A 15,983-nucleotide genomic window follows, 5' to 3' on the forward strand; every position below is an offset into this window, starting at 1 on the left:
ATGTACTCTGCATTATTCTTCAAGAGCAAAGAGAATTTCACTCCACCATTCAAGAGCTTATAGCCCGCTTACCTCTACCATCCAACCAAACTCAAAGCCCCTCTCAACCCTTAAGCTCAAGTGCACTTTCCTCTCAACCATTACCTAACCCCAAGAGTGGCATCAATGCCATCACCTTGAGGTCCGGCACCATACTACAAGAAAGGAGTCCCAAAGAGTAAAGTGCAAGGGAGGCTACTTTAGCTGAAGATGTTGTTGAGGTGTAGGATGTGGAAGATGAGGAAGAAGCTCAAGAAAAAGAGGCTCTAGGGAGAAAGCTGTGTTGAAAGAAGCCATTCCAATCCCATTTCCAACCTTGGCAAAGAGAACCAAAAAGCAATTGGAGTTGGATCCAAATATGGTGAATATCTTCAAAAAGGTTGAGGTAACTATTCCCCTTTTTTATGCTATTTGCCAAGTTCCTAAATATGCCAAGTTTTTAAAGGATTTATGCATGAACAAGGAAAGGATTAATGAGTTGGAAACTATTCCTTTGGGTAGTTCAATTTCTACTTTAATGGGTGCTATTCTTGAAAAATATGGAGATCTGGGACCTTGCTTAGTATCTTGCACTATAAGTGGTACTTAATTTGTGGATTGTATGTGTGATCTTGGTGCTTGTGTAAGCATTATGCCCTCATCTGCACGCTTTGTTTTGGCCGACAAGAGCATTATTTCTGTGGTTGGTATTGCTGAGGATGTTTTAGTGAGCATCAAGGGATTGACCTTTCCGATCCATTTCTACATCCTTGAGATGCTTCCTAATGACTCCGGGAAGCCTTCATCTATCTTATTAGGGAGACCCTTTTTGAAAACCTCTCGGTTTAAACTTTATGCATTCTCAAGAACCTACTCTATTGAGATTGATGGTAGAGCAGTAAGCTTTTATTTGGATGAGGCTATGAAGCATCCACCGGAAGACCACTCTATCTTTCGGTGTGACATTGTTGATGAAGTTATGTCCGAAGTCTACCATGAGACCCTTGATAAGATGAATTTGAGCATAAGGCCAAGTGTGGGGAAGCTAAATGAATGTGATGAAGACACCTTGCCACCCCCAATATTGCCAAAGAAAAATGTACCAAGTCATGAGTTCAATATGGAATTGAAGCCTCTACCCTCACACCTCAAATACGCCTTTCTCTATAACAATCCAAAACTCCCAGTGATTATTGCAAGGGAGCTTACTTCCGATCAAGAGGAGAGATTACTTGATGTGTTGCAAGGGAATAGAAAGGCTATTGGGTGGAGCCTGGCGGATATAGTGGGTATAAGCCCCCATGTTTGTGAGCATCACATTTTTCTAGAGGAGGGAGCTAAGCCGGTCTGCCAACCACAAAGAAGATTAAACCCCACTATCTTGGAAGTTGTTAAAAAAGAGGTTACTAGACTTCTAGAGGCTGATATTATCTATCATATCTCGAATAGTGAATGGATTAGCTCGGTGCAAGTTGTGCCGAAGAAGTCAAGTGTCACAATGGTTAAGAGTGAAAGCGGCGAACTCATGGCAACTAAAGTGCAAAACACTTGGAGGGTATACATTGACTATAGGCGCTTGAACTTGGCAACCCGGAAGGACCACTACCCACTTCCATTTATTGATCAAATGCTTGACCGGTTGTTAGGTAAATCACGCTATTGTTTCGTAGATGGCTATACTGGTTATTTCCAAATTCATATAGCACTGAAAGATCAAGAAAAGACTACTTTTACATGTCCCTTCAGAATGTATTCTTACAAGAGGATGCCTTTTGGCTTATGTAATGCACCTGCGATGTTCCAAAGGTGCATGACTAGCATCTTTTCTAATTTCCTTGAGCATTGCATGGAAATTTTTATGGATGACTTTAGTGTTTATGGAGATTCATTTGATGATTGCTTCGGTAGTTTGGTCAAATTACTAGAAAGATGTTCTAGCTCAAACCTTGTTCTCAATTTTGAAAAGTGCCATTTTACGATTAAACACGGTATTGTGTTAGGCCACTTCGTTTCTAGTGATGGTATTTCTATGGATCCTGCAAAAGTTGAAGTTGTTTCTGGATTACCTTCTGTGAGGGAAGTCCGTTCTTTTCTTGGTCACGCATGTTTTTACCGGCGGTTCATAAAGGACTTTACTAAGGTGGCTTTACCTCTATCTCAATTGCTCCAAAAGGACATAGAATTTGATTTCAATGAGGTGTGCATGGAAGCATTTGATACATTGAAGGAAGCCTTGACCAAAGCTCCCATAGTGAGAGGGCCAAATTGGAGTAGCCCGTTTGAGATCATGTGTGATGCATCCAATCATGTAGTGGAGCCGCGCTTGCACAGTGCGATGGTAAGGATCCTTATGTTATAGCTTATGCCTCTAAGACTCTAGATGGAGCCCAATCCAATTATACTACCACTGAAAAAGAATTATTGACAATTGTCTTTACTTTGGATAAATTCCGGACTTATTTACTTAGTTCTAAGGTAGTAGTATACTCGGATCATGGGGCATTGAAATATTTGTTGGCAAAGAAAAAGTCTAAGCCGAGATTGATCCGATGGATATTACTCTTGCAAGAATTTGATTTAGAGATCAAGGATAGGAGTGGATCACAGAATTTAGTAGCAGACAACCCGCTTTGAACATTTGACATGTGACTCCACCCATATCAATGATGTTTTTCCCTTAGATGCCTTGCAATAAATCTCGGAAGTTACTCCTTGGTTTGCATCTATTGCCAATTACTTGGTAGGCCATACCTTTTCTCCACACTTTTCTAAGCACCAAAGGGACAAGCTTAAGAGTGAGTCTAAGTATTACATATGGGATGATCCCTACTTATGGAGATGTGGTGCTGACCAAGTAATTAAGAGGTGTGTGCCTCAAATGGAATTCCGGTCTATTTTAGAAGCCCGCCACTCCTCTGAAATTAGTGGGCACTTTGGTCCTCAACGAACGGCAAGAAAAGTGTTAGACTGTGGATTTTGGCAGCCTGGCCTATTCAAAGATGCAACCCTCTTTTGTAATTCTTGTCGCCAATGCCAAATATTTGGAAATATATCCAAAAGGAATGAAATTCCTCAACAACTTATGTTATTCTGTGAAATTTTTGACGTTTGGGGCATTGACTTTATGGGTCTGTTTCCAAACTCCAATGGTTTTCTCTACATCTTGTTAGCAGTTGATTGCGTCTCTAAATGGGTGGAAGCAATTTCAACCCGTACTGATGATGCTAACATTGTTGCTTCCTTTGTAAGAAATTATCTTATTTGCCATTTTGGATCGCCACGAGCAATCGTGAGCGATCAAGGCTCACACTTTTACAACAAGAGGATAGCAACTTTCATGAAGAGATATGGCATTATCCATAAGGTTTCCATAGCTTATCATCCCCAGAAAAATGGCCAAGAAGAGGTCTCTAACTGGGAAATCAAAAGAATTTTAGAGAAGATGGTGAAACCCCATAGGAGGGATTGGAGCTCTAAGCTTGGAGATGCACTATGGGCCTACCAGATGGCTTATAAGACACCAATCGGCATGAGTCTGTTCCGGTTGGTCTACAGAAAGGCATGCCACCTTCTGGAAGAAATTCAGCATAAGGCGTATTGGGCCATCAAGGAATGTAATTCAGGGTTAGGTGGAGTCGGAATTGATAGAAAATTGCAATTGGAGGAATTAGAGTGCATAAGATTAGAGGCATATAAGAATTCAAGAATCTACAAGGAAAAGGTGAAGGCGGTGCATGACCGGAATATCAAAAGAAGAAAGTTTAGAGTTGGAGATCAAGTGCTTCTTTGTAGCACAAATCCCTACACTTTCGTACTGATGTACCAGCAAGTACACTGGGTCGTCTAAGTAATACCTGGTCAAGTTAGGGTCGATCCCACGATGATAGTGGTTTGAAGCAAGCTATGGTTATCTTGCAGGTCTTAGTCAGGCAGATCGAAAGGTTATTAGATTTGTGAGATTTGAAACTATGAAGACATAAAACTAATAAAGATACTGTGTAAATTAAGTGGAATCAGTAAAAGGATTATTGGAATAAAATCAGTAAAATGGATATAATTGAGGATTAGAGTTGCTTAGCCTTTTTGAATTAACTCTGGTATTACTGTCTTCTCTGCTTGTGAGTGATTTCTTCTATGGCAGGCTATATGTGATCAAAGCCATGGGCCGTGGTCATTGATCTCCTCTGCTACAAATTGAACGCCATTGGCCGTGGTCATCCGATCTGATGAAGGGTGAAGCTCTAGAAGTTCATTCTCTTGGCGATCCAACTCAAAATGCCACAAACAAGGTCGAATCTTCTAGATCAGAGAATGCTGCTTCTTTAGATTCTAGCCTATACCACGGAGACCCTAATCTCCCCAAAAATTGGTAGAACTGATGTCTTGAGAAGTCCCCAACGAAGTCGTGGATTAGCCGTCTGAGAGATGTATACACATAGCTGTTGGCTCGTGCTTTCCAGTCACGTATTCACACGAACCCAAGTAGACGCGGGTGTTTGTCAGGCACGTTCGTCTTAGTATGATGAAAAGAGTTGATTGTCACTGATCATCCTATTCACCATGTTGAAGAGCGAGTATACATCTTAGAAGTAAATCAAACACGGATCTAAGAAGAAATAGTTATATTTTTATTAATTCATAGGACTCAGCAGGACTCCTCCCCTCAACTAGGAGTTTTAGAAACTCATACTGATGTAAAATACAATGGTAAAAACATGTATGCTGAATGAAAAAGTATTCGAATAACAGAAATTAAATCCCTTAAATACTACACTCATGACTAGTAAGGGTAAAACAGTCTTTTTAGTGCTAAAATCCACTTCTGGGGCCCACATATGAGTGTTTGGGCTGAGCTTTGATGTGATCCACGTGCTATGAGGTCTCTTTGGGCGTTGAACACCAGCTAAGTTCTGCTCCTTGGGCGCTGGACGCAAGAAAGGGTCGCAGGGAGTTGGCGTTGAACACCTATTTTGGGCCTTCTAGTCCAAAACAAAGTATAAACTATTATATATTGCTGGAAAGCTCTAGAAGTCAGCTTTCCATATCCATTAAGAATGTTCCATTTAGACTTTTGTAGCTCCAGAAAATTGCTTCCGAGTGTAAGGAGGTCAAATCTAGACAGCATCTGTAGTGCTTTCTCTGTCTCTGAATCAGACTTTTGCTCCAGCTCCTCAATTTCAGCTAGAAAATACCTGAAATGGTACAAAAATACACAAACTCAAAGTGGAATCCAAAATTGTGAATTTAACACTAAAACCTATAAAAACATAATAAAAACTAAACAAAACGTATTAAAAACTATATGAAAACTATGCCAAAAAAATGTATAAAATATCCGCTCATCATAACATCAAATTTAAACTGTTACTTGTCCCCAAGCAACCAAAAATAAAATAGGATGAAAAGAAGATTAGGATGCAATAAATCTCTGAGTTTCTAATGAAGCTTAGTTTCAATTAGATGAGCGGGACTTAGTAGCTTTTTGCTTCTGAATACTCTTGGCATCTCACTATCCATTAAAAATCAGAATGGCTGGCATCTTTAGGAACATATAATCCAGATGATATTATTGATTCTCCTAGTTTAGCTCTTTTTCATTCTTGAACACAGCTTTTAGAGTCTTGGCCGTGACCCTAAGCACCTTGTTTTCCAATGTTACCACCTGATACAATAATGCCACAGACACTTTAACTGGGTGAACCTTTTCAGATTGTGACTTAGCTTTGCTAGAGTCCCTAGATAGAAGTGTCTAGAGTTCTTAAGCACACTCTTTTTGCTTTGGACCACAACTTTAACCACTTAGTCTCAAGCTTTTCACTTGACACCTTCACGGCACAAGCACATGGTGAGGGACAACTTGGTTTAGCCGCTTAGGCCAGGATTTTATTCTTGTGGGCTCTCCTATCCATTAATGCTCAAAGCCTTGGATCCTTTTACCCTTTCCTTTTGGTTTAAAGGGTTACTTGCTTTTTCAATCTACCCTCATTTTCTTGCATTTTTGGACACTAATCGATTTTTCTTCTTTTTATTTATTTATTTAATTTTTTTGCATGCATAATAATTTTTTTTCTTTTGCAACATGCTTTTTCTTTTTCTTTTTGCTGCTTTTTCTTGCTTCAAGAATCAATTTTTAGATTTTTCAAATTATTAATTATATTTTTCCTTTTTCTTCATTCCTTCAAGAGCCAGCATCCTAAAATTCCAACTTCAAATATGCATTGTTTATTCTTTCATTTAGAAAACTAAAACAATACCACCACATCAAAATAATTTAACTATTCTTTATTGGAAAGCTCGAATATTTTATGCATCTTTATTTTTTCTAAAAAAATCTACTATTTTATTCATGTTTAATGATGATAAGAGGAATAATTTATAACTAATTGGAAAAATAAAAATTAATTAATTACTACTAATGCTTATGTAATCTTAGAAATTAAAAAACATAAAAGTAAAAATAAAAATAAAAATAAAGACTTAATTACAACCTGATCATGCAACTATAAATTATGCTGGAAATACGTGAGACAGGAATATGAATAGTCACAGGGTTTGATCAATCCATTGAGTTCTAGGCAGGCATATGTCCTCTAGGACTTGATCAAGCTTTTGGTTGGCTACAACCCTTCTATTGTATGACTCACGGTCATCCTTTTGCAGAGGTAGTTTGAAGATCTCTCTCACCCTATTTAGATGAAAGTACATGATCTTCCCTCTAACCATGGTGCGAAAAGTATGGAAGGTTGTTCTATCTTTCTTTTTCTTATCTGTCATCTATAGATTTGTATAGAATTCCTGGATTATGTTGTATCCAACATTTAATTCGGGATTACTTATAATTTCCCAGCCTCTCCTTTGAATCTGCTCTTGGATCTCCGTGTATTCTTCTTCTCCAAGGTTGAATCCCACTTCAGGGATTACTAGCCTTTTACTCATTATCTTGTGATAATGATCTTCATGTTACTTGGTAAGGAATCGAACAGGCTTGAAAATAACTGTTGAGTTGTCTTCTTTCTTGTTTTTTGGGGTGGTCTTACCACTTTTTAGAGCCATGGGATTGAATTCTTGATGAGAGAACAGGACTCCTGCCTCACCAAATTTAAAATTTTGCTCATCTTCGAGCAAAGAGTGAGAAAGGAAGAAGTAGAAAAGAGAATAGAAAAAGGAAAAAAAGAGGAGAGAATTCGAATGAGAGGTGGAGAGTGAGGGAGAGAGGCATGGTTACACATATATATAGGGAGGGGGAGGGATTTTCGAAAATAATTATAATAAAGAGATAATTTTTTTTTTTTTTGGAAAAAGATAGAAAAAGATAAGTTTTTAAATTTAAAAGAGAAAACATTTTAAGAGGATAGAAAAGGCTATAAAGACAAGATAAGAAGTATGAAAAATATTTGAAATTTTAATAAAAGATATGAATGATGACAAGTCATCTTAGCCTAGTTTCACTAGTCTTTTTCTTTGTTTTCATTAGGTTTTATGCACTTTCTTGCATTCTAAGTAAGTGATTTAGAATGGAAATGCATGACTTCTTTGAATCAAACAACCACCATCTAATTGATGCTAAATCATAAGGTTTAGGCTAAATTTAATTGATTTTTAATGATTTATAAACCTTGTGAATTTGGTGATACTTTGATTGGTTGTTTTGATTTCTTGTAGGTGAAGAAAAGAAGAAAAGAAGAAAGCGTGGCTTAAGAACTGTGGCTCAAGGAAAAGAAAAGTGTGGCACATGAAAGGAGCACAACAAAAATTTCCAAGGAAGCAATGTTTCAATGCTCTGCTCACTTTGTGAGCTGAGCACAATTTGAAGCCAAGAAACAAGGAAAGGAAAAACAACGCTCAGCTCACAAAGTGAGCATTATCGGGCTCCCACAAGAAATAAATCAAAGAAAATAAGTTGCCAATGCTTGCTCCAAAGTTTGAACCCATGACCAAAGGGGATGGGGGGAGCGCTACTCACAAGAGAAAATAAGCAAAAAAATGGCCAAATGCATCATCCAGGATTCGAACTCAGCACCTAAAGGAAGCAAGGAGCTAGGCACCACAAGAAACCCAAGGAAAAGCTCCAGCACATGCGCTCAGCAAGTTTCGAACCAAGGACCTCTCCTTGTGAGCACCAATGCTTAGCTCACTTGGAGAGCTGAGCGCTACCCATGGGCATCACGCGAGCACTTTGACACGGGCCAGGGGGAGTGGAGCGTGCACTTGACAAGGCAAGGAGCACAAGGCGCGCACAAGACATGCACCAAGGCACCAATGCTCAGCTCACTTTGTGAGCTGAGCATTCCCCTGATGCTTTCCACGCTACAAGGAACCCACACACAAGGCCTCAATGCTCAGCTCAACTTGTGAGCTGAGCATCCTCCTGGAACCAAATTCTTCATGGGCTGAAAATTGAATTAAAAATCCAACTTAATTCATTTCTTCACCAAATCAAAAGCCCATCCAAATTCCAAAATCCAAGAATAGAAAGTGTATAAATAGGAGCTAGTTTGATGTAATTAGGGCCTCTAGAATCTCTTTTGAATTTTCCTTTTTACTTTCATTTTAAGCTTTTACTTTTGAATTTAGATCATAGAGAATTGGGAAGGGGAATTGATCTCTCTTCTTCCTTGTTCTTGCTTGAGCACTTTTTAATTTTCTTGCTTTGGATCTTGGGTGAAGAATTGAAGAACTTCTGTTTCAATCTCACCTTGAGATCTCTTGTTTACTCTTTCTGCATAATTGAATTTCAAATTCCATTTACTGCTTCATCTTCTACTCTTTCTGCAATCTACTTTCATTTATTTCTTCTGCAATTGTTCTTGTTGGATCAAGGAAGGATTTGAGATCTAGAATTGTTATCTAGTCTCTTCCACTCCTGAGATCTTCATCCTCCTTTAAATTGCTGCAAATTAAGCATCGTTCATTTTCTGTTTTTAGATCTTCAAAGCATTTTTACTTTTTCTGTTGAGATCTATTTCCATTTAATCAATCCTCTACTCTTCTGTTTGTTAAAATTTACCTTTGCTTGTTTAAATTCTACAATCCCAATTCCCAATACCTTTTATGATTCAAGCAATTTACATTTCTTGCATTTTAAGCTTCAGTTATTTACATTTCTTACAATCTAAGTTTCTATGCTTTACATTACTTGCACTTTAAGATTCAGCCTCTTTACTTTCTTGCTTTTTGATTTACTGCAATATTCCCTTCTCCCTTTACATTCCAAGCAATTTAGCTTCTGTTAATGATAAACCACTCAACCAATACTTGATTCGCTTGACTAAATCAACCACTAAACTAAAATTGCTCAATCCTTCAATCCCTGTGGGATTGACCTCACTCTAAGTGAGTTTTACTACTTGATGCGACCCGGTACACTTGCCAGTGAGTTTTGTGTCGGATTGTTTTCCACACATCAAATTTTTGGCGCCGTTGCCGGGGATTGAAATAGATTGACAATGATTAAGTGAAGTGGAGGTCTAGATCAAGCACTATTTCTTTTCTGTTTCTTTAATTTTCAACTAACACACTAACTGTTTGAGACTTTGCCTCTACGAACACACTAACTGTTTGAAGTTTTGTCTCAACTAACTACACTCAATTTTCAAAAGCACCACTATGTGTTCCTTGTGTTGATTTGTATGTCACAGGAAAGAAGAGAAGCCAGAGGGAAGGCTATCATTGAAGAAGGAGTCTCTGAGAAAGAAGAACATCACGACATGAAGCCGCAACTCATTACATTAACAAGAACAATTGCTTCTATGGCAGAAATCCAATGGAGGATCCTAAGCAGCACATATCCACTTTTATGAAGACTTGTGGTGCTGACAAACCCAATGGTATAGATCATGACACCTATAAGCTCTTGTTATTCCCCTTCTCACTAAGGGATGAAGCTGCACAATGGCTTGAAACTTTTCCCCAAGGAAGTATCACTAGTTGGAACAATTTGGTTGCCAAGTTTCTAGCCAAATTCTCCTCATCCCAACAAACCATCGAGCTGAAAGAGGGAATACATCTAATCATACAAGGAGGGGAAGAACCACTCTTCAAAGCATGGGAAAGATACAAGAAAGTAAGTGACAAAGTGGGTCTCCAAGCTTTCTATGAAGGATTAACCCCAGAAACAAGAGAAGCTGTTGATTACTTCTCAGATGGCCTACTCAAAGCGACAACAACCCAAGGAACTGCAATTTTCAATGACAAAGGAGTCAACAATCAACACTCGTTTGAGAAACCACAGAAGGCAATTTCAGAAAAGTAAGTGATGAATCTTGAAGGAGTGAAGGCAGTCATGAATCAAAACAAGCAACTATACCATCAAACTCGGCAACAACTGGAGCTGATAGCTAGAAAAATTGATTGTCTACATTCTGCTACAGTGAATGCACAATTTCCACCATGGAAGCTACATTCCTATCTAGGAATGGGGGAGTACCAACATCAAGAACTAAGAAGTTTCAACCATGGCAAATTCATGAACGCAAACAACCAAACTCACCCATTCAATAATGCCAATCAAAACCAATGCTCACAAAACATGCACCCTTAGTCTCATAACAACTCACAAACCAACAGAATACCTCTCCAACACCCCACAAACCACCAATCACACAAGATTCTCAGAGGATCACCAGCTTGGAAATCTTAATAGAGAGAATGATGAAACACCAAGAGGTGACAACGAAAAACCAGGAAGCCTCAATTAAAAGAATTGAGGAGCAAATGCAACAACTGGCTAAACACCTTGCAGAAATGAGTGAGAGGGCTATGAAAAAGGAATCAATCATCCAAGAAAAGCATCACAGAAAAATTCCACAAGAAGAAACAGAGGAAAGGAAGCCCATAGTGAGAGGAGGAGACCAAAGGCAACATGATTTTCAACTTCCATGATCAACAGAGTGGAGGATGTCAAGCTAGTGACAATAAAGAAGCGCTTGTTGGGAGGCAACCCAACCTGAGGTAGTTTTCTTTTCATAGCTATTTTAATAAAAAGGTTAATTAGCTTTATCTATATTGCAAGAAGCTAAGTTTGGTGTTGCACACCAAAACAATATAAGGGAGAATGGAGGATTCGAAGTTTGGTATTCCACCAAAATCTCATCATAAAATATATTCTCACCTCCTGCATAATGCTAGCTTCAAGCATTTAGTTTAACTAGTTAACTATTTTGCTATTTCCTAGTTTTCATTTTTGTTACTTTTAGCAAAGAAAAAAAGAGTTCACATATGGTTAATTTGACGCATGAGAACCACTAGCAAGGTACTAAGTTTGGTGTTCCCACACCAAAGTAAGTTCAAAAGCTCACAGATAATTAATGCATGCTAACCATTTTTTGAGTGCTTGGGGAACAAGCAACTTTTAATATCACTGCAGAGCATCATACAAGCTTTTGGAAAGATTAAGCATCATCATTCAAAGAGATGAAAGAGGAATGTGAAGACCAGCAATGATGATGATGAGGACAAGGAAAGCAAGTAAACTCCAAAAGGTTGTATTATTAAGTGATTATTTTACATCAGATATTGTTGTGATTGAAAGTGATATTGTACCCCTGTCTGTCTGCATAGTTTAGTTTTTCTGTAATTCAATAATTGAGATGCTTGAATCATCACAACCCTATACTCTCCAAACTTGCTTGCACTCAATTTCTCAAGAAGGCATCACATAACAGTTCTTTGAAAAGAAGGATTGAGGAATTAAACAATTTTGAGGCAAGTAAAAGATTAGGAGAAGTGGTGGTTCTAGTTGTGTGATTATGCATTGAGGTTGCATGCTTATAAAAACTTGCATGGGAGCTCATAGGCAGGACATAGAGTTCAAAGAAGTGTTGTGGAGATTCTCAAACATTTATTGATCCAAGAGGCAGCAAACAAAAGAAAGAAAACACAAAAATGAAAGAACATGGCCCAAGGCTCTGAGCATCAATTACTAGGTAGGAAAGAAAGAAGAAACAAAACTCAAAGAGTTGTTATCCTAGTAAATGCTTGTGGTCGAATTGTGTCAAAGAGAGAGGCTTGAGTAAGTAAATCCTTAGGGGTGCTTTAACACCTAATACCTTAAAACCAACTGGTTTAGGAGTATTGATTGAAAGCTTATCTAAAGAGCCGCTTTGAGACATGACACTTAGAGTCAAGGCCAAAACACAGAAACTATAAGCTACTTCAAGGTGATTACCTATAGAGAGATCTCCATGATATCATTTGGATGAAAGTCCTAAGACCTAAGACTTTCAAGATGTAGGGACTAGTAAGCACTGAAGCCCTTGCATGAGCATATAATTTAGAGTTCACCCCAATATCACCTAATCACTTCACTCACAGGATAGTACATGATATTCCTTAAATCCATTCTGATTGAAAGAACCCTTGAGCATAATTCTTCTCTTGCTTGGAGACAAGCAAGTTTTAAGTTTGGTGTTGTGATGACAAGTCATCTTAGCCTAGTTTCACTAGTCTTTTTCTTTGTTTTCATTAGGTTTTATGCACTTTCTTGCATTCTAAGTAAGTGATTTGGAATGGAAATGCATGACTTCTTTGAATCAAACAACCACCATCTAATTGATGCTAAATCATGAGGTTTAGGCTAAATTTAATTGATTTTTAATGATTTATAAACCTTGTGAATTTGGTGATACTTTGATTGGTTGTTTTGATTTCTTGTAGGTGAAGAAAAGAAGAAAAGAAGAAAGTATGGCTTAAGAAGTGTGGCTCAAGGAAAAAAAAGTGTGGCAAAGAACATGAGGAAGCGTGGCACATGAAAGGAGCATAACAAAAATTTCCAAGGAAGCAATGTTTCAATGCTCTGCTCACTTTGTGAGCTGAGCACAATTTGAAGTCAAGAAACAAGGAAAGGAAAAACAATGCTTAGCTCACAAAGTGAGCATTATCGGGCTCCCACAAGAAATAAATCAAAGAAAATAAGTTGCCAATGCTTGCTCGAAGGTTTGAACCCATGACCAAAGGGGATGGGGGAGCGCTACTCACAAGAGAAAATAAGCAAAAAAATGGCCAAATGCATCATCCAGGATTCGAACTCAGCACCTAAAGGAAGCAAGGAGCAAGGCACCACAAGATAACCAAGGAAAAGCTCCGGCACATGCACTCAGCAAGTTTCGAACCAAGGACCTCTCCTTGTGAGCACCAATGCTCAGCTCACTTGGAGAGCTGAGCGCTACCCATGGGCATCACGCGAGCACTTTGACATGGGCCAGGGGGAGTGGAGCGCGCGCTTGACAAGGCAAGGAGCACAAGGCGCGCACAAGACATGCACCAAGGCACCAATGCTCAGCTCACTTTGTGAGCTGAGCATTCCCCTGATGCTTTCCACACTACAAGGAACCCACACACAAGGCCTCAATGCTCAGCTCAACTTGTGAGCTAAGCAACCTCCTGGAACCAAATTATTCATGGCCTGAAAATTGAATTAAAAATCCAATTTAATTCATTTCTTCACCAAATCAAAAGCCCATCCAAATTCCAAATCCAAGAATAGAAAGTGTATAAATAGGAGCTAGTTTGATGTAATTAGGATCTCTAGAATCACTTTTGAATTTTCCTTTTTACTTTCATTTTAAGCTTTTACTTTTGAATTTAGATCTTAGAGAATTGGGAAGGGGAATTGATCTCTCTTCTTCCTTGTTCTTGCTTGAGCACTTTTTAATTTTCTTGCTTTGGATCTTGGGTGAAGAATTGAAGAACTTCTGTTTCAATCTCACCTTGAGATCTCTTGTTTACTCTTTCTGCATAATTGAATTTCAAATTCCATTTACTGCTTCATCTTCTACTCTTTCTGCAATCTACTTTCATTTATTTCTTCTGCAATTGTTCTTGTTGAATCAAGGAAGGATTTGAGATCTAGAATTGTTATCTAGTCTCTTCCACTCCTGAGATCTTCATCCTCCTTTAAATTGCTGTAAATTAAGCATCGTTCATTTTCTGTTTTTAGATCTTCAAAGCATTTTTACTTTTTCTGTTGAGATCTATTTCCATTTAATCAATCCTCTACTCTTCTGTTTGTTAAAATTTACCTTTGCTTGTTTAAATTCTGCAATCCCAATTCCCAATACCTTTTATGATTCAAGCAATTTACATTTTTTGCATTTTAAGCTTCAGTTATTTACATTTCTTGCAATCTAAGTTTCTATGCTTTACATTACTTGCACTTTAAGATTCAGCCTCTTTACTTTCTTGCTCTTTGATTTACTGCAATATTCCCTTATCCCTTTACATTCCAAGCAATTTAGCTTCTGTTAATGATAAACCACTCAACCAATACTTGATTCGCTTGACTAAATCAACCACTAAACTAAAATTGCTCAATCCTTCAATCCCTGTGGGATCGACCTCACTCTAAGTGAGTTTTACTACTTGATGCGACCTGGTACACTTGCCGGTGAGTTGTGTCGGATCGTTTTCCGCACATCAATGAACAAGATAAGAAGAGAATTTGAAAGATTTTGAAAACAAGTTGTAAAAGATATGAAACTTTGAAAAGGATTGGAAAAATTTTGAAAAAAAGTTTTAATTTTGAAATTAAATTGAAATTGAGGTATTTGAAAAACAGAACAAGAATTGATTTAAAAATCAAAGAATTTTTGAAATTTAATTGGAAGAAGATGAGTTTAATCAAGAGAAGATTCAAAATTTGAAATTAACTTCATGCTGCCTTGCTAGTGTTTAAACGCCCAGAATAATTGCATTTTGGCATTGAATGCCAAAGTAGTCCTCCCTTTTGGGCATTAAACGCCTAGCCAGGGAGCCCTGGCTGGGCGTTTAACGCCAGGGATATGCTCCTTCTTGGGCATTAAATGCCCAACTAGGGCCTCCTGAGTAGCGTTTAATGTCAGGCCTGCTGTCTCCTACTGGAGAAGCCGTTTCTCTCCTACTGCCTTAGCATCAAGGTTGAGGAATCTAGTAGCCCAATAGGCTTCATGTTCTAGTTCCATTGGCAAATGACAGGACTTCTCATACACTAACTGATATGGTGAAGTTCTAATGGGAGTTTTGAAAGCTGTTCTGTATGCCACAGAGCATCATCAAGCTTTCTAGCCCAATCCTTTCTAGAGGCACTTACTGTCCTCTCTAGGATTTGCTTTAGTTCTCTATTTGAGACTACAGCTTAACACAGAATCCAGCTGTCTGTTGCAGAAATGAGTTCCTCCATCACTAATTAGTGTCCTAGGGAAACCAAATCTAATGAAGATGTTCTTTTGGAGGAACTTCATTACTACTATGGTGTCATTAGTGGGTGTTGCTATTTCTTCAACCCATTTAGACACATAATCTACTGCCACAAGGATGTAGGTGTTTGAGTATGAAGGCGGGAAGGGTCCCAAAAAATTTATGCCCCACACGTCAAATAACTCAATCTTTAAGATTCCTTGCTGAGGCATGATGTGACCAAGAGGAAGATTGCTAGCCCTTTGGCAACTATCGCAGTTACGGATGAACTCTCTAGAATCCTTAAAGAGAGTAGGCCAGTAAAAGCCACTTTGGAGTACCTTAGTGGCTGTCCGCTGATGAGCGGATAATTTGTACGCTTTTTGGCATTGTTTTTAGTATGTTTTTAGTATGATCTAGTTAGTTTTTAGTATATTTTTATTAGTTTTTAGTTAAAATTTACTTTTCTAGACTTTACTATGAGTTTGGGTGTTTTTCTGTGATTTCAGGTATTTTCTGGCTGAAATTGAGGGACCTGAGCAAAAATCTGATTCAGAGACTAAAAAGGACTGCAGATGCTGTTGGATTCTGACCTTCCTGCACTCGAAGTGGATTTTCTGGAGCTACAGAAGCCCAATTGGCGCGCTCTCAACGGCGTTGGAAAGTAGACATCCTGGGCTTTCCAGAAATATATGATAGTCCATACTTTGCCCAAGATTTGATGGCCCAAACCGGCGTGGCAAATCAGCCTCAGAAATTCCAGCGTTTAACGCTGGAACTGGCATAAAACTTGGAGTTAAACGCCCAAACTGGCA

The 15,983-nt window shown here is 38.4% G+C and overlaps 1 protein-coding gene across 1 annotated transcript; it reads left to right on the forward strand.

Moving 5' to 3' along the window:
- Window positions 1–3,460: 3,460 nt before the first annotated feature.
- LOC127741219 (uncharacterized) lies at window positions 3,461–4,196 on the forward strand. Its single transcript, XM_052253275.1, has 3 exons — window positions 3,461–3,847; window positions 3,937–3,959; window positions 4,160–4,196. Exons 1-3 carry the CDS (start codon window positions 3,461–3,463, stop codon window positions 4,194–4,196), a joined length of 447 nt encoding a protein of 148 aa, XP_052109235.1.
- The last annotated feature ends 11,787 nt before the right edge of the window (window positions 4,197–15,983 follow it).

This window comes from Arachis duranensis, chromosome 8 (assembly GCF_000817695.3).
Source record: "Arachis duranensis cultivar V14167 chromosome 8, aradu.V14167.gnm2.J7QH, whole genome shotgun sequence".
Lineage (NCBI taxonomy): Eukaryota > Viridiplantae > Streptophyta > Magnoliopsida > Fabales > Fabaceae > Arachis > Arachis duranensis.